Source organism: Pholcus phalangioides, unplaced genomic scaffold, assembly GCF_987345545.1.
Source record: "Pholcus phalangioides strain wild (caught in Gottingen) unplaced genomic scaffold, Ppha-v1.0 ptg000017l_1, whole genome shotgun sequence".
NCBI lineage: Eukaryota > Metazoa > Arthropoda > Arachnida > Araneae > Pholcidae > Pholcus > Pholcus phalangioides.
The window spans coordinates 10,752,079-10,778,306 of record NW_028301610.1 but is presented as its reverse complement, the minus strand read 5'-3'; the positions used below and the strand labels follow the sequence as shown (position 1 = coordinate 10,778,306).

The window sequence follows — 26,228 nt, the reverse complement described above, 5'->3', positions numbered from 1 at the left end:
CATAGAGTTTTGGGAAAAAAACTTCCTTAAAATCAGCTTGAAAATTATTTTTCTCATATCAATACATATTTTTTTCCTACTCTGTGTCCAAAGTGGCCATTGTTCAGAGGTGGCCATTACAGAAGTTTTACTGTATAAGCAATATACAAAAAGATTGGTATCTGTCAGTTTATGTGAGTATGTATACAACATTTTAGACTGGGCCAAGTTGAAAAATTAGCTATAGAGGAGCATACCTTGACCAATGATCATAAAAATTCTCTTCAGCAACATTCAAGTGTTATCCAGTGACTGCAAATACTACCTGTGTATATTCAGGAGAGCTAGAAATCCAAAAACAAAAATTGTATCAAATAGGAAAGAAAAAAATGAAAATTTGCAGTGTTTGGTCTCCGATAATAAATAAGATAAAACTACACCTTGATTCTGTCCAGAGCCAAATTGTAATGAGACATTAACCAATCAAATAACTTGTGCTCAACTGTCCAATACTGCCAGAGCAAAGGGAAAGACAAACAGGGAAAATGTGATAATGCAAGCTGTGTTTCCCTCAGGCATGGTAGAAGTCCATTTCTTGAAAATTTCTGTGATCTATTTTGTCAATATAGATGGCAGCATCTAATAGACCTTATTCTATGCTTTGTTTATAATGTTCAAGTGATTTAAGATTGCTGTCTGTTCTGCTTTTATATCTCTCTTGAGTATTCGCAATCATGTAGCCAACGTGTTAACATCTATTTCTTTTGTGCTTCTTCCTTTATCATGTCTGTATGTGTATTAAATATAATAATTCAGTGTTTACTTTGTCTTCTATTGTCTTCCACTCGGACAAATGTTTCAGCAAGTATGAAACATGAAAAAAAATTTCATCACTCATACGAATGGAACGTCAAAAAAGAAAATTTTTTTACTACATCAACCTAATATCCCAAAAATAATTATAATTCTTCTTTAAATAAATAATTTCTTTTTTTGCACGTTTGTTTTCTTTTGTTTGTCTCATGGTAATCAGTACTGCTGGTATTATATTTATTTGCACCATATTCCCTTTCATAGGCCATTTTTGGCAATGATATTTTAATAATGTGGTTCTGGGGATCTGGATATATTTAGCAAGTATATTCATATAAAATTTCAAAAACTATTTATTTATTTTTTTAGTTTTTTTTTTAATTTTTTAAAGTGTCTTTTCCATTACTTGTAAGCAGTAATCGTACAAATTTATCATATACAGCAAAATCCCGTTTTAACGAATACCGTTATCGCGAAAATCTCGTTTTAACGAACACTTTTCTAATCCCTCAGATAAGTTTACATAGGAACAATGCAAAAACCTGGAATTCCTTTATAACGAAATTTCGTTGTAATGAAGTGATTTCTCCGGCTTCTTGGAGTTCGTTATAATGGGATTCGACTGTATTGTTTGATGGTACTTTGAAAAAAAATCATTGCATAGTCTGCAATGGTTTATAGGCATACACATGTTATTAGGTTATACACATGTAAGAATTCCATTCATCAAGAATGAGATATTAAGGAATGGAAGGTGTTTGTCACATTTTTGTATATACCCATATACTGTATTCCTGCCATGGCCCTCACAAGGGTGGGACTGACAGGACCGGAGACGATTCGTCATTTTTTGTTTTTCACACTATTAATTCACTATAGAGAGGCCTGCTGAGGATCCTAGTCTAAAGGTTCTACTTGAGGAGAGAGAGAGAGATGTGTGGGCCATAATTCTCTCTCTGCCGTGCAGAATCCGGCATGCCCAAAAATTTGAGGGGCAGCAGTTTTTGACTTGAAAGAGTTAGTGATTTCCAGTTGCTGGATAAAATGAGGTTTTGATATGTTTATACGTATGATATTGAGGTGTATCTAGTGCATCCTGGAAATGCGCAATGCAGATCCAGTGGTGCCGGGAAGAAGCCAAGAAAGAAGAAGAAAGATCAAGTACAATAAGGGGTTATCTGAACACTCAGCCAGACTATGCAGTCCTAAAAGCACACTTTTTATCCCTCTCTCTATTTCTCAAATATAACCTCTTTATTATTAGTAATTGTTTCATTATAAATTGTTTCTTAAGTTTAAAAAAACTTAAGAAATAATTTAATGAAACATAATTAATAATAAGGTGCTTATATTTAAGAAATAGAGAAAGGGATAAAAAGAGTGTGCTTTTAGGACTGCATGGTCCAGCAGAGTGTGCAGCTGGTTCCTTGTTGCCAGTTATTTTATTTACTTATTTATTTTGTTTCTTCCTGGCACCCCACCGGATCTGCATCACATATTTCTGGAACGCACTAGGTGTACCACAATATTAATAATGAGTTTTGATATTGTTCAATTTAATAGAATTATATTTATTAAATTGAGCTCACCTTATTAATAAAGCATATTTTGTTTCCATTTTTTTTAATTTATTTTTTAACATAAAAGTAGTAATTTCAGACAGAACTCCTTTGCATGATTTTTTAATTTTCATCCAGTACTGTCTACAGTTCATTTTATGTGACATTGTTTTTAGAAAACTTCTGGGACCCATCCATTACATATTTGAAGAATTAAAATTGTAATTAGGCGTCTATGTCTTCAATCTGCCACATTGCCACATTGCGCAGCCTTTAATATTTGCTCCAGTCAATAGTTATGCTGATTGTTTTTCCAGTTCCGGAAATTTTTGTTTTATCTTCTGACCATCAACTGAGAGAGAAAACTGGATGGAGAGCCTCTTTTTCTGGCCATTAGATCTCTCCTCTGTTCTTCAAGCATTTTTCTAATTGGTCTTTCTGTTTTGATGTATCTTGAACTCTTGTCCATGGCAAGCACTTAAGTTTGCCAATGATATCACCTTTAAATTTGCAAAATTTTAATAAACATTCAATTTGAATTTGATCATATAGCTATGCACCCCCATTCAGGATAATATAGTTATGTTATGGTTATTAATAATATTATTATGATTATACAGGAAAATATGGTACATGTTTTTCTCAGGTGTCAATTTACATGATGTACAGTAGAACCTCATTATAATAGTCTAATAGGGACTGAAAGTTGTCCATATTAATGGAAGTCCGGTTTATAACAAATAATTCTTATAGGAGTGTAATGCAACAAGGTGTATATCAATGAAAGGACAGTAGTTAGCTATAAAAATGGATATTAATCAAATATAAAACATCCTTTAACATAGGTTGAATTGAAAATGTGATGTAGGTATAACACTGCATAATCTTAATTTTTCTAGCTGGCCAGTCATGCAGCGCATCCATGTTTACGCAAAGCAACACAATGATTGATGTTTAATTGCTTGCTTGGAAATGCTTTATAAACAAGTTAATATTTTTTTAAATGCTTAAAATTAATTTTAAACTTGTTAGATAAAAAAAGTTATATGTTATTAAAAATTTTTTAACTGTCCAATATAAATGAAGCCTGTTATAATGAAGTTCTACTGTACTTATGAATGAATAATATTGAGTTTCTGAGCCAATATCATTATCAAGAAATGAACATTTTTTGTTCATTATAAAACTTCCTGAAACATCAGTGTTTCTTCTTAAAAGTATAATTGAAAATACTCAATCATTTGGGAAAACCTCTTCTTCCCGTAGCCTGCAAAAGGGTTGAAAAATCCAAAAAAAATTTTTTAATGTTTTTTGAAGTTATAAGCTGACATTAAAATTGTGAATGTATTCATTTTATCTACTTAATAAACATTTTCATTTGAACAGTACTGAAACATATAAAGCCAATGTCATAAGATAATATTTGTATTATTATCTCTCATTTCAGGGATGTGCATATAGAAATCATACTGTTAGTTCAGCAGCTCGAGCTTCAGATGTTTTCCAAGATATGTTGACCTACTCTGATCTCATATGTTTTGCAAGTGCTGATGTTCAAATACCACGTTGCGAAAATCAAGGGCTGAATAGGATTCATTTTTGCTACAGTGAACGTGTTGTTGAACAGTGGTCCCAAGCTAGCAACTTGGCATTTTTGATCAAAGTTTGTAAATTTCAAACTTTTCCCCCTGATATGCATGCAAAAACAAAAATAAAATAATTATCATCATCAATGCCAAATTTTGTTTACCTGAAAAATCCTAAAAATGCCCTAAGAATGACAAAAAGTGCTATAAAAAGAAAAACAATTTAAAAAAAAACTGATTATGCTCAAAAGTTGAAAGGAAAAAGTTTTTATAGTATTTGAAATCAGATCTAAATTTATTCTCAACATTCCTGTCTCGCAGGTGTTGTCACCTTGTCGTGGTGAGCAGGCTAGTGTGTGTTAATGATCTACTGAGCTATGCTGGTGGTAGCATTTGCTACTGGTAGGGTCACCCATGTCAGACAGGTCAGTAGTGAAGCACCAGACTAAGAGCAACACTGAAAACCCAATTCAAGGTTTGAGGAATCATGCTGATAAATGAATGGCACCTGGGTAAGGTGGTTACATTCAGTTTCCTCAAAAAACTAGGCAAAACCTCATTATAACTGAGCCTTGCACTTGCACAGGGAGGCTATGCGGGTGTCAACTAAAAAATTCCTCCTATTTTCTGGTTTCTGTATGGCAGGGTTACGATACCTCCTCATTTAAGAAGATTTATGCTACTATATGCTATGTTGTGCCTAAAAGAGACTATAACAACATGCTTTTACCATTACAGCTAAAATTTGCCCACATGAGAAGTGTTAATTTTTTGTTGTTGTTTTTTATCAGTGGAGAGAATATTTTGAGAGTATGGAGGGGAAATTAAAGAGTTGTTGGTTGGATCGCAGTGAAACACTGATATCTTGCAACCACATTTCCTGCAATTGTTTGTAAGCCATTTAATGTCATTGTCCATCATTGCAAAGCGACCCCAAAAGGAAAAATGGTTTACATACGCTTGAAGAGTGGAATATTTTAGTACAGTACTTACCCATTATTGGGGCTGACTAGTCTTTTTCAAATTACTGTACAGTACTTACTTGCATTCTCTCGAAACTACTGTATGATGCATACTTGCATTCTTGGAAAAAAATTTAACAAGTCTGGTTCTTAGAGAGGAAAAAAGTAAAAAAGGGTGAAAATAAGGTCTCTTTCTCTTCTCTAAAGAAGGAAATTCGAAATTTTTTTTTTGTAATTCTTTAGTGTAATTTTTTATTATCTTAGCTAGTGTATGCACAATGTAAAGAAATTTAAAATATTTATTTGACTGTTGCTATGAAGTATTAAAATTATGATTTTTCTTCCCTTATAAATGCTTTCATGTGTGTGCTTATTGCATCAGTTTTTTCTATGTTATTTCAATTTTCTAACTGCAGACAGGATCAAGGCAAAGTATTTCTTCTGATGGAAGCGGATCTGTAACAAAGTCATCTGAAAGCCTTAGTGGTGAATTCTAATTTTGTTCAAATATATCAAATTTCCTACTATAGTCTAATTTCCCTTATCCAAAATGAAGGGGGGGGGGGCCTCGAAGTCGAAAAAATAAACTGTTAAAAGTAAATATTTCCATTGTGCTGTGAATGGGCTAAAATAAATGGCTTTTGCTAAAAATTTTGAAAATTTGTTTGATTTATCTACACTTTGCAATACAAAGATAACAACAGCTAGACACCTTTTGGAACTGTATGAAATTCCTTCTTGGGTAGCCAAGAAAAAGCAAATACTTTATATAGCAGAATAATAAATATTGAAGCGAAATAATCTTTTGTCTGATATATAATCACAATAGGGGAACAACAAAAAGGCAAATACACAGAAAAATATTAAATTTCTAATGCATAGTGAAATAATCCTTTGCCTGATATAATCACAAAAGGAGAACAACAAAAAGGCAAAAACATAGAAAAATATAAAATTTCTAATGCATTTTGACACACTGTAGGTGCTGTCTCCAGAAGAAAAATATAACCACTATCACACTGACTGGGGATCCCACTGTAGGTTGGTTGCCAAATCTTTACTCTTCCTGATTGCTCAGTGGAAAAAAATATGTCTGTTCAAGTTAGGAGAGGTTACATTTCTAAACCCGTGTCTATCATAAACCTTTCGCAGTCTTACTGCCACCTCATTTTAGATCTTGACATACCATGCAACAGAAACTCTCAGCATTTCACACTTATGTAGCAAGAGCATTTAACTTAAGAACAAAAATGTCAACACTTCAGTTGACTTTTCAGATCGAATCAGTTCTGATCTTTTCAGATTGAAACACATTAGACAGTGCACTAAAACCATCAGAGCAATTGCTAAAGGCAGGGGGTTCAGCACCAAGATCATTGATGAAATGAGTATAAAATTCATGAAACTGACTTGAGAAACTACTTTGGAAAAAATTAGAGAGAGACCACTCAAAGAAAGTGTAGTTATACCCTATGATCCAATAGTCTCACTGAAGATCAAACCGATTCTCCAAAAATGTAATTGAACAACCATAGATGTACCTATTGAAAACTTATGTGTCAAGCCCCCAAAGATGCTATACTACAGAATAAACAATGGGCATTTATTATTCTATGTAGTGATTGCCCTCTAGGTTACAAAAGACAGACAAGGAGACCCGTATAAACAAGAGTAAATGAGCACGCTCATTGTGTTAAGAATTAAGAATTTGAGAAATCAACCATCGCCTCTAATTGCTGGCAAGAGGGCTACAGATTTGAATTTCATGAAGCAAGAATTTTTTTACAAAGTAAAGTCCATAGCTGATTTAGACTACTAGGACAGCAAATATACTCAGACCTTCAAAAATATAGTAGTAAACAATAATAAATCAACACCATGGATCCCAGTGCCGTGGCGTAGGTTCATTACGAGCGGGATTATTAAGAAAATTTGAATAGACCAATCACAAATAGCTCTATTTTGCAAGCAACCAATCATCAAAACATTGCATTAGACATGCATGCAGGCTCTCAGCTTCATTCTGACCACAATGTCTGACTTGTACAGACATATTTTTTCCACTGAGCAGCAAGGAGTTAAGATTTGGTAACTAACCCAAGTGTGATCAGCGTGATAGTGGCTATATTTTTCCTATGAAGGCAGTATCCATAGTGTGTCAAAATACATCAAGAATTTCATATACTACATGTATAAATCTGACAGAATTAGCTCATTGTTAGCACCGTTTATTCTGTCACTGACTTTACATACACCATCTCTGACCATAGGAGGTTTATTTTACTTTAAAAAAAATCTTTATTTTTTTTATATACTTTCATTTGTTAATGTACTAATAATGTTCATGTAGTGTTTTCTTAGTAAAAAAATGTAGCTCCAGCAAATAATAATAAATTACTATTTGAGATTTTTTCAGTATCATGGGTGCCATTTTCAAAGAGCAAATTGTAACTCACAGGAGAATTTCACCACGAGACAGAAAACATGCTCAAAATGAGTGTCCTTCTGCAGAATCAGTGGTGCCTGATTCTACAAATAACATTTTCTTCTTGAAAACGACTTTTTGGATGCCGGAATGATTACGGATAAAATTTATCATTATTTGCTAGTGCTACATTGTTTTCTTCCTCCATTCATAGTCTTAGGCAAAATTTTTGATTCAAGCATTTTCTTTGAAAGTTTACAGAAGTTTGTCTGCAATTAGATCCTTGCCATCATCATAAAATTTATATAATTCATCTTCATTCATTCGATTACTTGTTGTACCTATCAACAAAAAATGTCAGTGATGTATCAAGAAAATAAAATAACTAAAATTTTGTCAAACTCTATATCTTTACATTGAGATATTAAGTTTAATCACATAATTTTTTACTTTGAGGCATAAATGCCAGCTGATATTCCATTTGAAAAGTCTCTCCACAGAGAGCAGGCACACTTTCAACACGATACTTACATAACATAAAAATATAGGCATCTACCTCTTCCAATATGGAAGACTGATGGAAACAGTTTTTGAATATGAAAACATGTATAACTCTGACATCATAAATACATCAAGGACACACGCAATATACACACAAAACTTTCTAGCATGCACTAATTTTTTAGAAATTCCCCAAAGGAAAGTTTGCAAGGCACTTTGATGGCTTAGTATTATCTTTACATGTGTGTGATTTTAATTATTCCTAATAGTAAAAGCACTCACAATTTTACCATCAAAACAAATAAAACAAAAATTATGAGCAATCTGCAAAAGAAAATATTGTGTATTATAAAATAGAAGAACCTTCATGACACACACCATTATCTGTTCTCAAAGGAATAAAAATTCAAACTGAAAGCCATGAATAGAAGAGATGAAAATGAAAAATGCTGGCTATCAAACACGTGCTAGCAAAAGGAATGAAAGGCATGAGTGCTTAGAGGGTGGAGTTGCTTTCTTCACTTCTAGAATTTTCTGATTGGTTTATATTTTGGGTGACTTGAACTAACAAATTGAGTTACAAAAAATTGATTATATGGAAAAAAATAGAGTTTGCTTTCCTTCATTTCATAAAAATATAAAATAAAATATTTCGTTCATGATTGATTCCTTTGCTATAGAATCAATATCTTGTATTTAAATTAGTACTTTATGTCACCAAACGCATAAACTTGTTTAGTTCTTAACTCTATATTGGATTTTCAAATGTTATTTTTTGTTTTATTTATTCCTTGTAATACAGTGGAATTTTGATAGCTGAATACCCCAAAAGTATCAAGAAACTTGACAACTTAAGCTAATGAGGTTTCATTTGATCTCTCACTAATAATTTTTAAATATCATTTATGCATGTACGCATTAGCGTACGCAATGGGGGGATTTGGGGCTCTAACCCCCCCCCCTCAAGTCGAGATTATAGTGTTATTTTGCAGGAAAAAGAACATAAACCCCCCCCCCTTAAGAATAAAAAAAAATTGAACCCCTTGAGAAAATTCTGCGTACACCTATGCATGTACGTGTACTTTTTTTTCAACAGAAAACATGACAAACAGCACAAAAGACAAAAACAATAACAAAAAAACAGGAACATAAAAAATATATATAAATAAGGTACATTCACTTTGTATCTCAAGGGACTAAGGTGTCCTTCCAGTACATCTACAAAAATATAATCATGTGTTAGTTCAATGGCAACCGTCATACATGTCATAAAAATTTGTTAATTTATGGTTAGCATGTCATAAAAAACTTGAAAGTTTCAATCTTTCTTAATAAATCATCCCTGTCTCTAAAATTGCAGATATCATTCACACCTATCTGTGATTTTTGAAGTCCCCAGGTTGAGTTTCTGGTTCAAAACAGTGGGAAGTGTCCCTATCTTAAGGTGTGAAAGAGAATCTTTGACTAACAAAACAGTGAACCAAAAAAATGTTGAAATACTCATCATTGTGAACAATGTTGTGAAAATTTATTAACTGGCCAATGCCTGAGCGAATTTGAAAAATTAGTTGTGATAACACTGTACAAATCTTTGTCGACTTAAGCTGTGTTTAGCCATCTTGTGTCGAGTTAGAGAAATTTCTCTTTATTGAATTTAGTATTGTTCATTTATTATTCCACAGGTTACCACAGTAGGTGAGTTATCTATGAATCAAGTTATCGAGATTCTACTGTAGTACATAATAGGTTTTCCGTTTTAGTATTTAATCATGCAAAAATGTTGATTGAACCACCTAGAGTAAATATAGCTTCTATAAACATGTATTTCCTACTTCAAAATATCTTATTTTGTTTAAAATATTGTCTCAATTAATTTCTTTTCTTACAGCTGGTCTGCCAAGGAAAGAAATAAAGCCACTTGAATCATTTGTTTCAGTATTAAATGCTGTGGGAGCTTATAAGTGAGTGATTTTTTTTTAATGTGTTACAGTTCTTATGTTTACATAGTTATATTACCATGACATATTTGTGCTATTTTTGTAATTGTGCTTTACTTACTACTCAGAAGTATAGTGTGTTTGTTAAATCAATATATATTTTTTTTATGCAGAAGCCCACAGTTTTTTTTTCTGCTTATATATGTCAACCACAGTTCATGATATCTTTTTATGCTTCAATGGTTCTTTGGTTTACATAGTTATATTACCATGACATATTTGTGCTATTTTTGTAATTGTGCTTTACTTACTACTCAGAAGTATAGTGTGTTTGTTAAATCAATATATATTTTTTTTATGCAGAAGCCCACAGTTTTTTTTTCTGCTTATATATGTCAACCACAGTTCATGATCTTTTTATGCTTCAATGTACAATAAAAAAAATTATCTTTAATTTTCAATGTATTAATACTAGAAGGACCAAGCCGGTCATTTTGACTGTTTTGTATGTCCTTGCTCCATTTTCATTTCGAATCAGATTGTTTAGAATGTTGAAATTTTGTGAATTTTCCTAAAAGCACTAAAAGATTATGCTGTCCAATCATTATCAGTTTTAAAAGAAAATCAGCCGAAATATTTTTAGTTTAACCTAGAAAGACCACAACCAGTCAATTTGATTGGTAATATTATAGCAACTTTAATTGTATATACATCAAATATTTTGTCAAATCGTGACATCAAATGCCCTCTGACATAAATATACTCACTTGGGCTAATTGAAAGCATTCTCACTCGCAAACCAACAATGAAATAAAATTACTAGTTTGGTCAAAACTCTAGCAATGCAAATCACTGAATCTTATCTGAAAGCTAGTAGAAATGTGACCACTTAATGATTGTTTTACTTCACTTATACTTACTGAAAAACTGCAGCAGAATACTACTATAGATTTAATAGTAAAGGATCAAAAAGAAATTTCATGTGAAGTTCAAAACGAGCACCTTTATATGAAACACACAGGGTTGGGTTTTTTGCCGGGACAGTGGCAAAATCGGCACAAATTGGTAAAAATTATTCTTTTTACTCAAAACATACCAAGCTTGGTTTTTCAATCACAAAATGTTATTTTCAATATAAAAATTTAAACGTATGAAACTTATAAAATTACATGGTATAAAAATGAATATTCAGAAACCAAACATTTGAAAACATAAAATCCAAATAAAATATGCATCATCCAGATTTGTTATAAAAAATTTATAGGTAAAAGACTTCATGATTATTTATTTATAGAATTCAAAACAGATAAAACCAACTTTTTAATCCCATGAATTTTTGCGAAATACTGGCAAAAAATTTTTTTGCCAGGATTGGTTTTTACCATGGTTCTTTCCACTGCAGCAAAAACTTGTCAACCCTGGAAACACATAAGATTAATTAACTCATAAAAACCTTACATTGTGTATTTTCCAGGGCAAGGAAAAGAAAAATATTCTTCTACCAAGTTCAATTCATTGATATATTAGAATATATATTCTCAAAATGAGAAAAACATTTCTTGAAACAGTTTAGTTTTATAACGAAACAGACTAAAGTGTTGATCAGATGGCTCAAAAGCACTCTGTGTAAGCATTTGCCAAAATACGTTTTCCGCAACATCCAACTTGGCCTCAACATATGCTTGGTCAATTTGTCAGAAAAATATATAAAACCAGAAAGGTTATTTCCTTTTTGTATTAGCTAGAAATCTTAGAGTTTAACTTTAGCTAAAAGGCTTGCAATTAGGTAGAAAGCTTAAAATTAGCTAAAAAGTTTGGAGAACCTTATTTGTTCAGAAATTTGCTGACAACAACAAGCACTAATGTATAAAAAAAAAGAGAGTGATGTCAGATTTCGCCATGTAATAACAAAACAATTGATATATTTTCAATGAGTAAAAATTTTTTGAGTGGAAAATGTATTTTTAATTTATCAAAGGTACTGAAAAATGTAAAAAGTGTTGATGTGCAAACTGCAACTGCAGTTATAATTTTCAAAATATCAATATTTTTTATTGGTTATGCAGGGAGGAATTTTTGGGGAATTTATAATAACATTTAATTGCATGGTTTATTTTAAAAAAGTCCAATTTTCTATATTATATTGCTTACCTACAAACTCAAACATTAATTTAAACATATTAAAACTTAAAAAATTGAAAGTAAACATTGAAAAGCAACCTCCAGTCAAAATGACCAGTATTGGCTCTGCTAAAGCAAAACATCAGTTCAAATAATGATTAGTTGTACTATACAATTATTGTATAGTGTAAACACTCTGTTGATTCTAACTTTAGTGAAAAAATGTTTAGCTTGAATAAAAATACATTTTTATTTTGAACGAAAATTAAAGAAGATTGGTGGTTGAGAAAACTGTAAAGTTTTTATCATGTTGCATCTGAAAGTTTATAATTTGTAATGGTACAGTTACAGTACACTGATAAGAAATTATCCAATTTATTAAGATATTGCATGCTTTTCTTCAGAACTCTAATAATCATAATGTCTCATATCATTTATCATTAAACTATTATGTAAAAAAAGCATGCTATATTGCCTATGAACTGCTTGAATAATACCATCAGGCTTATCTCAGCGTTAATAGCTCTTCCAGTCAAGCTTTGTTAATACCGCCTGGAAGTACGTATCCAGGTTGTTGGAATCCCGTGAGCTTTCCACTCTTTTCGCAAACATTTGCTGAAAGCAAATTTTTATTAGAGCATTTGTATTTTCGTTTATTTTCTCTACATTGAAAATGATTCCTTCAGTAACAAATTTTATACATGACAAAATTTTTGATGGGGGCAAAACAATTTCCTTATAAGAAGACTCAACTGCAATACACACTTAACTTTTAAACTAATAGATATAATTGCTACAAGTAAAGCAATAAAAACTTTTCCTCATAGACACAATTGAAGATTGTAGATAAAAAACAAGTTATTGTAAAAAAGGTTATTAATTGTGCCCCTCCAATTAATTAAGCAAACTTTCAGAGTGGTTGAGCACATCATTGTGAGGGGAACTTTTGGGACCCATACAGCACATCACAAGCAGAAGACTGAAATTTCAGTTCAACCTCATCTGACCAGAATGCCCTGCACCCTTAGCTGCAGTAAGTTGCTGAGTGTGACAACTATTCTTTGTTCACATTTTGGAAACAGGAGAAAGAGATAATGTTTGAGATATAGATAGGCAGATATATATTTGTTTCTATTCTGGTTTATATATATCTTGTCTTACACACAATGTATACAGTACAAAGTATAGTGTACCATCTATATATATACTGTATATACAGTCAGGCCCAAAGCCAGAAATTTCATTTGTAGGGGGACCAATTTCATTTCGGGGGAGACCAAAGTGATAGAACAATAGATTTGGCCATCTTTTCCCCTTTTTTTTTGGTCATTTTCTCACATTTCGGGGGGGGGGGGACCAGACCCCCAAGTCCTCCCCCCTCGCTATGGCCTTGTATACAGCACATAAATAACATTTCAAGAATGCTGGAAATATACCGATATAATAAAAGTAAGAATGAGATGTGTGTTGAAGAATCTTGTCCTCAATGATGTTGCAATGTAGTATCATGACAATGTTGTGTCCAGAAGGAAGGATATAATACTTAACACCATTAAGGCTGAAATTTTAGCCCACATAAGTATTAATCTGCCTCTGCATAATCAAAGTTCTATTTTGTTTCATGTTACATGATCAATTTTATTATTTTATTACTGTGAAAGCACTTGATATGCACACTTCACTCATTTTTTTCTATTCATTTGTTTTGAAGTGGTCCTGACATGAAACAAATATGGAATCCGGGAGCATCTCTTTGGGTCAATCAAGATGCAATGAGAGAATATGGTGATTAAAATCTCTTTTTTAATCTGAATTTAAATAAATATTTTTATTTTTAAGGCTTTTTAATATCTCTAAAATTTTAATACATTGGTTGTCATTTAGGATTATAATGATGTCTTAACCAACAAAACATTTAGGTGATTCACAATTACAATTGAAAAGGTGATTTTCATCAGGTGTTTCAAAAATTATAAATTCAAAATATTTTCATTTTCAGGAACTGTGATGAAGTTTTAATTTAAAACTGAAGTTATCTCTTATTCAGGTATTAGCTTGTAAAAATGAAACCCAACAATATATGTGCATGCATGACATATTACATCAGAATTCCCAAGAGTTGAAAAGTTTACCTGTACCAATATGCTATGTTCCTTTCAAGCTGCAAGGCTTACAGAGCAGTGCACAGTAAAAATGTGCATGCAAAATCAACAAATACACCATTCATGTATGTGGCATACTGCCATATCATCATCATCAACCATTTTCAATCCATTGCTGAATATAGGTTTCCTCTAAATTTTTTCATTTTACTCTGATGCTTTTGCCATCCAGTTGACTCCAACCACCTTTTGGATCTCATCATTCCATCTTGTTTATGGATGCCTTCTTGGGTGTTTAACACCACAGTGGATACCACTTCAGAATACTTATGATTAGGGTTTCTAAATTCCAGACATTTTGACGCCTTCGGGAACGGGAAATCATATTTCCCGAGAATTCTCGGGAATTCCCAAAATCACTTATTTACAGGGAAACCCTGTTTATACAACTCCCTTTGTTTATACGTTGTTATTTTTGTAGCAAGCACTATTCAGGGTTGCTAGTGCAGTTTACACTAATTGGAAGCCCTCTCCCCTCCATGTTTTTTTTCAATCTGTTCTTCCACCTCCCATCGCTTTCCCAAGCAATGCTATGCTATAGGTATAGAAGATTAATTAAATTTTCAAAAAATATTCTCATTCTGTGTGATTGGTTTTTAAATCGTTTATATTTCATTTTCAGTATTAATGTGCCACAACAGTAATTTTTCCGATTTCGCAGGATTTTGGGAACGGGAAATCTCAAAAAATTCCTGAGAATGGGCGGGTGGGAATTCTTGCGCAGAAACCCTATTTATAGTCCACCTATTGTCCTGTCTTCTTGCAATATTTCCAGCCCATTTCCAATTTAAACGCTTAATTCTTTCCATGATATCATATACTTTTGTTTGGATCCTTGCATGAATAATGAGAATTAGGGGAAAGTTGATGGCCAACAAATGAAAAGTAATCATAAATTTGTAAGGATGAGTTTATATATATAATTATATTTTTATTCCTTATTTCTGATTGGAGATAATTTTTTGCTTTCAATTCTTAAAAAATATGCATCTTGTACTGTACTCTCAGACTTCATAATAGTAGTCTCTCAGACTTCCACTTTAAAACTCAACTCCATTATCTCAAATTTTTTCCTCCCTAATTAGTCTCTTTCATCTCTTTTAAAGATTATAAATGTAGGCATAACACATCTTATTGTCAGAGCAACTCACTATCTCAGCTTCATTATTCCCATCACAGTTCATGATCTTCAGGAGAATCAAAAACATTTTACCAAACTTTCTTCAATTACAAGAATAATTCAAATTATTCAAATTTCAAGTGTCCCAGAAATAAAGGAAGAACTACAAAAGAGACATGCTTGTGCATTTAAACTTTTAAAACAATTTTGTGATGTTAATTTAAAGGATTTAGATGATTGATTAGGATTTATTTATAGCATATATATTAAGGTAAATGTGATAAATTTGATAATTATATGCATAATCACTGACCATTTTGGTAAGTTTGATAAATATTGCAAATTTATGACATTTACTGGTGATTATGTGCCCCAGCTAATATTATTAAACATGATAAATCCCCAATGAATTATTTCATTTTTCTGTGCATTATTCTCCTCAGTCCTGGTGTTCCCTGAAGGAGACACGAGACAGCCCTTTAAAAAAATCCCACCTAGCTAAATGAAATGCTCACAGAGTTCCCAAAATTAGTTTTAACCATAAGTTCTAGATGTTGTAAACATCCGATAGTCAATTATTCATGCTCATTTGGGGACAAAAACTAATTTCAGGCAGTTTCACAGTTATAAACTGTTACCGATGGTACAATCTGTAGCATGATGATCTGTTGCACTACAGATGTGGGGTTCGAATCTACACTTTGCTACACACAGGTTTTTTCCCCCGTCCTGTCATCTTTGATTTTTTATGGCTTTTCATTTATTTTTTCATTATAATTTTTTTAAACGATTGCATAAGTCAATGCGGTTCATTCGTAAATGCTGGCATAACCAAGTTTAGGTTCACTGTTCTCAAAGCTGATACTAAATATCCAAAACCCCCAGAGGACCACTTTGGGTAACCTGGACGGGTGTAGGACAAATCTGCATTAAGAGTCAACTTTCGAGCAGCTTTGGTTCAGGGTCATGATGCTCTTGCTGCGTGGGGAGGCAGATCAGTGAGTCTGCCTGTTCCGCGTGATATCAAGAGCCATCATGACAAACTAAAAGCAATATTGCATCACTCATCTTTTTTTTTAGAGATTTTTTTTCTCAATTTTTATCATTCATAAAAATTGTTTATTTGAGCAAAATCGCTAATCAACCTTCACATTTGACGATAAGTTGCCAATCATAGCAGCCCAAACACACATTCAACACTGCAGCAAGACTCTTGTGTTATAAATTAAAGGAATGTTTCCATATTTATCAAACTTACCATCTTCATTTAGCAGTTATGGATAGTCACTGGCAATAGTGATAAATGCAATGAAATTTCTAAAACTCAACAAGGTAATTATGAATAATTACCAATTTATCACATTTACTGCAACATATACAACAGACCAAACATCTTCCAGATATTTGCCTGCAGAAGATAATATCCTCAGCATCTGAATAAGTAGATATACATCCACACTTTCTATTTGTTCAGTAGTTATGGCAAGAACATGTACAATAATACCTATTACCCCGGGTTGCACAAATTCAGAGTTACACAATTTTCTGTGAAAAATGCTAATTTCTTAAATTTAAGCATAATCACACGGGATTACTGTTGAGATAGTAAAAATCATCAAGTGATAATCAAGTAAAAAATTTTTATTCACTAAGAACATCATTTGTAATAAAAGAACACTGATTTTTTTGAGAGGCTACAGTATATAAAGATAAAAATCTGATCTGATTTAGGAATCTAATCGCAAGTCTTGTATGGTATCTGACATTTTTGCAGAGAAGGTCAAAATCACCTGGTCTGCAAAACTCAATTAACTTCAACCCATGAGTAGAAGTTGTTTTCCGGCCTCCAAACACAAGCAGCGTATTTCTGTCAATGGACCAAGGTATTATCAAAAAATTCAAAGTGTGACTTTTATTTACACACATTTTAGGGAAATAAAGCTATTTTTAAAGACCAGATTGCATCACAAGGTAGGTTAAATTTTATGAAGTCATAGGAAAGTAGCATAATGATACATTTATAGTAAGAGGGAGAAAGATGTGTTTTTCCTGAATTTTGGTCCCAATTAAACTAACGTTTACCTGTATATGTATGCGATGCGAAATCATAGAGACTGTATCAAACAGAACCACCGCATGAAAAAAACATTGGAGTAGGGAGGATGAAAGTTGCTGGTCATCCCATATATACGGGAGTCAAGCATGTACACAGGAGAGGGAAGGTGCAGTGCATTGTTTTTTCAGAAATTATTGTAGGGGGCTCAGCTTCCTTACAAAATTTATATATATATATATATATATATATTGGGGACCTTAAATTTCCTCAGCCCCTAGGTTTCAATGCCTATGGTCTCAACTTAGTCACTAGGAGAAGCAAAAGGGGAATAAAATTGTCACATATCCAGTGTGTGTAGTGGGAAAGCCTACAAATAGGAAGGAGGGGGGGGGGTAAAAATTTTTATGTTTCTGTGTCCATTCTTTGTTAGAAGTATCTCAGAGTAATCTCATGTGTGATGATAAGTGCCATCCTCGGTTTAATTCTTGAAGAAAGAGGAAGGAAAAAGCTGGCATTTTTTAGAATTATTTTGATGTCATATAGTGAAAGCCTTCTATTTTTCAATTTATATAACTGAACATTTTTTCTACCTTTAATATTTTAACATTAGCTCTTCGAGAATCACTTGTTACTGCGAGATTCTCACTATAAGCCGCACTTTTACTGTAATTTGATTTTGCAGGCAATCAATCAAAAATTTGCTTTGGGCTGATCATGCAGACATTCTGATGATCACAGAGTCTGACTTGCAATAACTTAATTTTTTTTCCACTAAGCAACAGAAATTAAGATTCTGTAATGAAGTGGGATTCCCAGTCAGTGTGATAGTGTGGCTATATCTATCTTCTGAAGATGACACCCATAGTGTATTGAAATATGTAAGGATTTATCGTTTTCTTTGCTATTTGTCTTTATTGTTGGCTGTTTTTTATTGTGTTAATATATAAGGCAAAGGATTCCAACTTCTCGATCTTTGAAAAAATTGATACAAATAACGAAACTTGTGATGTCATAAGTAAAAAGTTATAGGAACTGGTTGTGCTTTGAAGGTAAAAATGAAAAGAATAGTGATATTGCATGGAAGACAGCACAATTTGTCAGAAGTAAAGGAGTTGATGGAAATAGCTGAATGGATTTGAAGCACTATCATTTTAATGTTCTTAAATACAGATGTTTATTTGTTTGACAGTAGAATTAATTTTCTTCAATTTTCTGTATGTACCGTAATTTCAAACAACTATGGTCCAAACACCCGTGCTCACTAAAACATTGATAATCAAAATGCTAACAACATCTAATGGACTATTTAATTACTAAAGCAAAGAGCATAGATAGTGTAATATGGTGCATGTGTGGTGTAGCAGTAGTAGGTAGGGCCTCCAAAAAATGGCTCAGGGATCCATGATGTTCTTAAGTCAGCCACCTCGTTGGGCAGTTTGCCTGTTGTGGCATTGTATTTGTATTTGTACTTATATATGTTTAATAAACATTTTTACTGTTACGTGCGTATAAAAATATTTATAGGAAAAATAACAGAAAATTGTATTTTGCTCTCAACTATGGTCTAAATCCACCCACAGCGTCGTTTGTGTGGATTTGGTAATCTGAAAATTACTCGTCGATGATTCCCCCATGTAACATTTGAACCCTTCATGACCCCCCCTTGGGGGGATGAATTTTCAGAAATCAGTGGGTATCTATTTTATAAAATATATTTTTGACTAAGTTTTATATTTATGACTTCCATGATTTCGGCTCCTTATAACCTTTGAACCTCCCTCTCTTAGGGGGGGGGGGTTGAATTTTGGTTTCAACAGTTTCGGCTTGGCTGATTTCTCCATTCGACCCCCCCCCCCCCATGACTCCCTTAGTGGTTGAATTTTGAAAAACCCCTTCGTAGTTAATCTTTACGTCATAAAACAAAACTTCTGACCAAATTTCACGATGATGGCAATCTTCAGCGGTTTTGGCTCGGCGTGATTTCTCTATGAGCCCTCCTTTTTGACCCCTTTAGGGGTCGAATTTAGAAAAACCCCTTTTTTATCTTCTAGCAAAGAGGATAAAGATGAATATAGTTGTAGTACACTATTTTTTTCAACTATGGTTCATAAGCAATTTATAACACAAAATATTTGATGGACTATAGTTGGGACTTCGTAACACAACTATGGTCCAAAATTAAATTTTTTAAAAATCCATATATTTGAGCTACATAAGGAATAAAAAAGTGTTTAACATTAATGCTTGATCTTTCTACAGGCAATATCAGCAAAAAAAAATTTTGAATAGCTTGAATACAGAAGTTACGGTGATTAATGTAGAAAATGGTGTTATTTTGGACCATAGTTGTGTGAAATTACGGTATGCATTTTCAGCTTTGTGATCATGAAGCATTTACAGAACATAAAAACAACACAATAGAAAGAATATCCAAGAAATTTAAAATTAAGAGTTGTTCATTTTCTTAATTTATTCTTCCAAGCTAAATTTTACACCTTATAATAAAAGATTGTTTATGTTAGTGGGCAACACTCAGCATTGAACAAAAATATTCAAATTTGATTAATGTCTTTTGATTCCGAATTTCACTAGAAAAAATAAGTTTTAGTGTTCAAGCATACTAAATGTTTAAACTCTCAGCTTTTTGATCTTAAAAAGTGATTTTAAATGGTATTTTTATAGTGTTCTGAGGAAATTACAAATAATAATTATCTCTGCACTCAAATACTTTGTATTATATATATATATACAGTAAAACCTGTCTTCAACAGAATCGCAAGGAACTGAGATTTTTTTCGGTTGAACACAGGTTTCCACTTAATAGAGGTTCAATTGATATAATGTGTAAAATATGTAATGTCTCATGTGTGACTGAATTAAATTATAACTAAATTGAAGATAAAGTAAATAATTTTGATAATTTTATAATAAATAAAATAATTAATAGATAAAATAAATAAATTATTAGTCTAATAAATAATTCATACTATAATTACTAAATACTGTATTTAGGTCTTGACAGCATCTGTATGAAATTCCAGCCTACACTGTTTTTCTTTTAAAATAACAGTATTTACATTCTTTTTTATAACTTCCTCAAACATTTTCAATTAGGGAGTCAATATCTGTCGTGCCAGGTTCAGTTTGTATATTATTATCTATGTTTATGTAATCCTCAGTATCAGGGCTGTAACCAGGAATTTTGTGAGCGAAAGAGCAACATCATTTTGCCACTCCTAACACTAAAATTTGATGATTTTATTACAGTGTTTTTGCTCCCACCTAAAATTTGCCACCCCTTAAATTTTGCCGCCACTGCTGTGGCCCCTTTTTGCCTGTCTCTAATTAATTCTGGTCCTGCGCAGCCTTGCGATCACAGAATGCACACAGCTTACCGACAATTTTGTAAGTATATTAAAATGTCCTCTCCACTTGTTAATACAAGATTCATTGAAAGACTGGTTATTTGTGGAGATGAAGATTACAAGGAAGAAATCCATCACTCATTGATTTCAATGAATCTTGTATTAAGAAGTGGAGAGGACATTTCTATATGCATGTGGCCATCTGGTGGCTATGTCATTCACGAGCTATTAGTTGATTGCTGCTGCCGTCCATGTCTGAGCCTTTCAACATATATATATGCTCCAAGGTTGAAATATTCTATCTGCCTCCATAGCTTAGACCATAGTTTCCCAACCTTTTTTGTCCCACCGTCCCCTTCTTTAGGAATGTTTTTCTCCCATCACCCCCCCCCCAACGCAATCTAACCCATAAGATCCTATGTTATGCCTGTAGCTTCTACCGCCCCCTGGAACATTCCATCGCCCCCAAGGGGGCATTAATGTCCACGTTGGGAATCACTGGCTTAGACAGTAGAGCACTAGTGTGGCAAGCGAGAGACCAGGGTTTCGAGTCCCCGGGGTGGGGGCAGTGTTGGATTTTCTTCCTTGTAATATTCAAATCCACAAATAACCAGTTTTTCAATGAATCTTGAATTTTGTAAGTCTTGCATATCATTTGGGAATCCAACCTTTACACTGATTTCTAATGTGGAAAAGCCTGCTTTTAAGAAAAGTTTTGTTACAATTTCAGAATGCAACTGATTTACTACATATGGCTTATCAAAACCACAATGTCAAGTACAGAAACTGTTTTTTGCTAATCTAAGGGTGAACAATGAACTCACATTTGCAAGCATAGATTGCGTAAAAAATTTCGGTGGAGCACTTTTATGGTCGCCAAACACTCACAGTGTTTGTGTGAAATTTTCCATTAAATGATACAATTTTCCTTTCTGTTTGTGTGCTGGGCATAGATTTTTTAATGTGCATTTTGGTATTGAAATCATGGGACCACAATTTTTTCCATTAAATATATATATATATATATATATACATATACACACACACACACACAAAATACAAAGAAAATGTTTAGTAATAAAATGCTCATTTTTTTTTTCCTTAAATTGCTTTGTGATTTTTTTAAGGATCTTTTCAATGTTTTTAATGTTTAAATTAATACACCTATCATAGTAAAATTATCTCAGTTGGTCTTTTAATTCATAGAATCATATAATTAGGAAAAATAGAAATGCATTGTTTTTTTATGGAGTTCCAAGTTTTGGTACTCAAAAGTTTCAATAGATGAACTTGGCTTTTCTTTTTGAAATTCTCATATTTTAATTACAGATTCTCGGCAAATGGATCTTATGATGTTGCAGTTCCAGAAGGTGCATGGAGTGCACCGATTACGGGGAAGCTATTCTAGGAAAATATAATATCTCACACACACACACAGCTGACACACTTATCTTTTTATTATGATGGGTCTTTCATATTTTATTCTTCATTTTAAATTATATCTACATCTCACTAATTTTAATTTCACTGATATGCACAAACTAATTTTAGATATGCATATGGATTATTCATCTAGTAGTGAAAATGTGTGCGAAGGAAAATTAAATTCTCTAAATGGTTTATAATATCACGTTAATTTTGGGTGCTTGTTAACCCATCACAAATATAAGGAGGGGAATTAAAACATGAACGCATTTGAATGCAAAATTATTCTGTATCTTGTGTAATAGTTTACATCCCAAGCTGCAGTACAATTATTTACAAGTTATTTGAATTCACATATTTCAATATTGCCTTTTGCTTACTATGCTGGAATATGCTGGAATTGAAATATATGACATCCATATTTTTATGGGCATCTTTTTCTCAGTCACCTCGTTGGGCATTTTGCCTGTTGTGGCGTTGTATTTGTATTTGTATAATAATTCCTAGACACCTGTTGTAGACTAATTATATCCCATTATGAGTGATTAATAATGACACCAAAATTATTCTACTTTCTGTAAAAATTCTAGGTTTGAATATATGATAGAAAAGTTTCTATAATTACGTGATATTGCAAGTCAGATGAGAAAAGTATTTATATTCACATTCTGTATAGTTAATTTATCTATTGTCTTTTGTTGTAATTACACTACTTCTACATGATCAACATTTTTTTCCATATGCCAAAGAACAAGTTTGTTTTTTTTTCAAAACTTCTAAAATTGCATAAAATTTCACTAGTGAGAGAAGTACTTCCAAATTGTTTGTTACAATGTTGAAAGTGTTTTCAGTAGACTAGTGATGTGAGCTCTACATTGTCTATAACAATAATTTCATTAGTATTCACTCTGTCATGCACACCAGTACTCTACCACTAGACTAATCTCATTGCAGAGATCTCTTCCAGCCCAGCTTTGTGGTAGAATCTGAACTGTCATGCAAAAAGTGAGTGATTGCATACTGTTGAACATATTGCATTTACATGTCTAAAGAACCAGTTAAAGTTACTATGCATGTGTGTGTGTGGCATAATGAAATTTCCAATTCTTTTCACAGCCAAGTGACCCTTACATTTGAATTACTCCCTTGTTAGTTTGATACTCTTGTTTTACAATTAATTTTGTGAATTTTGGAGCACTCGGTAGCAGATCAGTAAATTTTACTTGCAGTTTTTAAAACATGAGAATTTGAAATTGATACTAATGTTTTGACTAAACTACCAAGGACAAAATTGCTGAGGAAGTGTGCGAAATAAATGTGAAACATTATTTTTTCAATCATTCGTGCAAAGCAAAGAATCAAAATATCAAAGACAAAAAAACCTCTTTTGATGACTCAAACTCAGGCCAAAGCCAGAAATTTTGTTCAGGGGCGGGGACCAAAGTGATAGAACAGGAAGATTTGGCCATCTTTCCCCTTTTTTCAGTCATTTCTCACATTTCAATGGAGGGAACAAGCCCCCCCCCCCCGACCCTTCCACTCAAGCTATAAACATTCGAGAAATGAACAATATTTACCTTCTTCCTTAATTCATTGATTCATACATTTTGCAATTACATATGATAATGAATCTCCAAATTTTTTTATGTGTCATATATTTTTAAACTATTTATATTTGTTTTTGGTCGGCTTTACATTACATTACATTGTTTATTTTTCAAAACAAAAAATGGTTTGGCCCTCTGAAAAGTGTTACCTGGGGGCCGACCAAATCCTGCCTAGGGACCCTGTGGCAGGATGTGGGGGTGGGCCATGCCTTTTGATATACATTGGTGATACCAGGGGCGTAGCCAGAAATTTCATTCGGGGGGGGGGGACCAAAGTGACAGAACAATGGATTTGGCCTTTTTTCCCCCTTTTTTTGGTCATTTTCTCACATTTCGGGGGGGGGGGGGGAACCAGACCCCCAAGTCCAACGCTACGCAATGATACTCTAAAGAATCTAGAATTGTCATATTTCCAAAGTATATTCAAAATTCTCTAACTTTGCTTCCAAAGTTTTTATGAAAAGACAAAGAATGCTTCTTGTCAGCTAAATCTCAACCGTTTTCAATGGGGTGGCAACAGCCATGGAATGAAGTACACACAAGTTTTTTAGTAGTTCTGAATTATTATTTTTTTCTCGTTTAGGCACTTATTTAATTTTGAAATTGTTGTTGACTTTTCGAATTAACTAGACCATGAATACATACTTTAACGTTCATTAACATTAAAATTACAAAAAAAAAGGGAAATGCAATTATGAGAAAAGGAAAAGTTAAATGATCGTCAATATCTTTTGTTTATGTATGGTGATGTACAGTAATTGAAATCGACGGAACTGCACTGAATTGATGACGATATGGATATATATTGCAAGATTTGTAAAGGACAAATTTTTGACTTCGTGGAGGTTTTCAAGTGCTGTGAATGTGAAAATTTATACCATCCAATGTGTGTTGGCATCTCTGAAGCAAACTTAAAAAAAATCTTGCTATTTTTTTGGATTTATGTAAAGCATTTGACAGCGTTGACCATAAAATACTTCTGGACAAAATTTATAAAGCTGGTATGAGAGGAAAAATACACGATGGTTTAAAATCTACTTAACAAACAAAAATTAAAATTGAAACAGAATATTTTAAGCAAATAGTAAACGTTGTCCCACAGGGGTCGGTACTTGGAGCGGTACTCTTTTTGATTTATGTAAATGATATACAACACTTACAAATGAATGGAAATATTATAAGTTATGCAGATGACACAGTGCTTTCCATTTCAGATAATGATAACCTAAACCTTAAATATAAAGCTGAAAATGATACGACAATAATTTCACAATAACTAAAATACAATAAATTGACTCTTAATCTAAATAAAATAAAATTTATGCATTTCCAATTATATAATAACAGAAACATAGAATCAATAACAATACAATATCATGTAGGACATTGCTCACGTAATAATTGTTGCTGCACTTAAAAATAAATTATCTAGAAATTGTTTTCAATAAAAAACCTTAAATGGAAGTCTCAAGTGGTGATAATAAGTAATAAACTAAAATACATCAATACCAAGATTTACTGCTTGAAAAATATTATATCCCCTAAATTTTTTTTTTCTCCGTACAATTTATTTCGCATGGATTTTACCAGTCATACAATATGGTATATCGCCATGGCCCCCACAAGGGGTGGGCTCGCAAGGCTCCAGCACTGGGGCCCGGGATGATTTTCGTCATTTTTTTGTTTTTCACACTATAAATTTATCATAAAGGGGCCTGTGAAAGATCCCAGCCTTGGGGCCCTGCTTCAGGATGTGGGGGCCATGTATATTGGTATGGGATGGTGGATATAAATCTTATTATATTTATATTTAAGTCATAATGACTCAAATATAAATATAATTTGTGACTATTAAATATAAAAAGTATCAGGATCTATATATATATATATATATATATATGACATGAATGTCGCTCTTCACTTGTTAATATGTTAATACAAGATATACGGAAGACTGGATGTTGTGAAGATATTTATTATTTGAGATGTTAATTATTTTTTTTATTAACAAGTGAAGAGCGACATTCATGTCATATATATAGCCATCTAGTGGCTCGTCGTCCATGAGCTATTGGCTAATCGGTTCACCGTCCATTGCTCGGTTCCGTTTGGCACATATATACGCTCTAGCGAAGGAAAATCTCTATCTCCTCTGTAGCTTAGTGGTCAGAGCACTCGTCTGGCAATCGAGGGACCCGGGTTCGACTCCCGGTAGAGGCAGAGATGAGTTTTTCCTTCCTTAAAAAAAAAAAAAAAAATTAACATCTCAAATAATAAATATCTTCACTACATCCAGTCTTCCGTATATCTTGTGTATATATATATTTAGTCATATTTAACATTTAAAAATTATTAATTCATTTATTTGCAATTTAATCAACATAACTTGTATAAACACTGAATCTATTGCCATGGAATAAAAAAAAAAAAACTTAAATTTTGATGTTAAGAAGAAACCAAGGCCTAATATCAGTGCTGGAGCCAGGCATGAGGCAATGCGCCAGAGTGGCACAGTGGTAAGATGCTTGTCTTGCACTATAAAGGTTACTGTCAAGATGCACGGGTTCGAATTCCGGCATAGAACACCAAAACAAGTTCTGATGGTGATGA

General features: G+C 32.8%; 1 protein-coding gene and 1 non-coding gene across 3 annotated transcripts in view; both read left to right on the top strand.

The window, feature by feature from the left end:
* LOC149072367 (SANT and BTB domain regulator of class switch recombination) overlaps positions 1 to 24,290 on the top strand; it is a 70,364-nt gene extending 46,074 nt beyond the window's left edge. Inside the window, exons 11-15 of one of the 2 annotated variants that reach the window (XM_089246552.1) lie at positions 3,799 to 4,014; positions 5,316 to 5,385; positions 9,714 to 9,786; positions 13,595 to 13,668; positions 21,916 to 24,290. In XM_089246552.1, the coding sequence (XP_089102678.1) occupies positions 3,799 to 4,014; positions 5,316 to 5,385; positions 9,714 to 9,786; positions 13,595 to 13,668; positions 21,916 to 22,004 (522 nt within the window). In that variant the 3' untranslated portion in view covers positions 22,005 to 24,290. The remainder of the gene's footprint in view (positions 1 to 3,798; positions 4,015 to 5,315; positions 5,386 to 9,713; positions 9,787 to 13,594; positions 13,669 to 21,915) is intronic. The other variant, XM_089246553.1, reaches the window with a different exon arrangement.
* Positions 24,291 to 25,766: 1,476 nt separating this feature from the next.
* TRNAA-GGC (transfer RNA alanine (anticodon GGC)) lies at positions 25,767 to 25,838 on the top strand. Its single transcript has one exon. It is a non-coding gene; the product is annotated as a tRNA-Ala (tRNA).
* Positions 25,839 to 26,228: the final 390 nt, after the last annotated feature.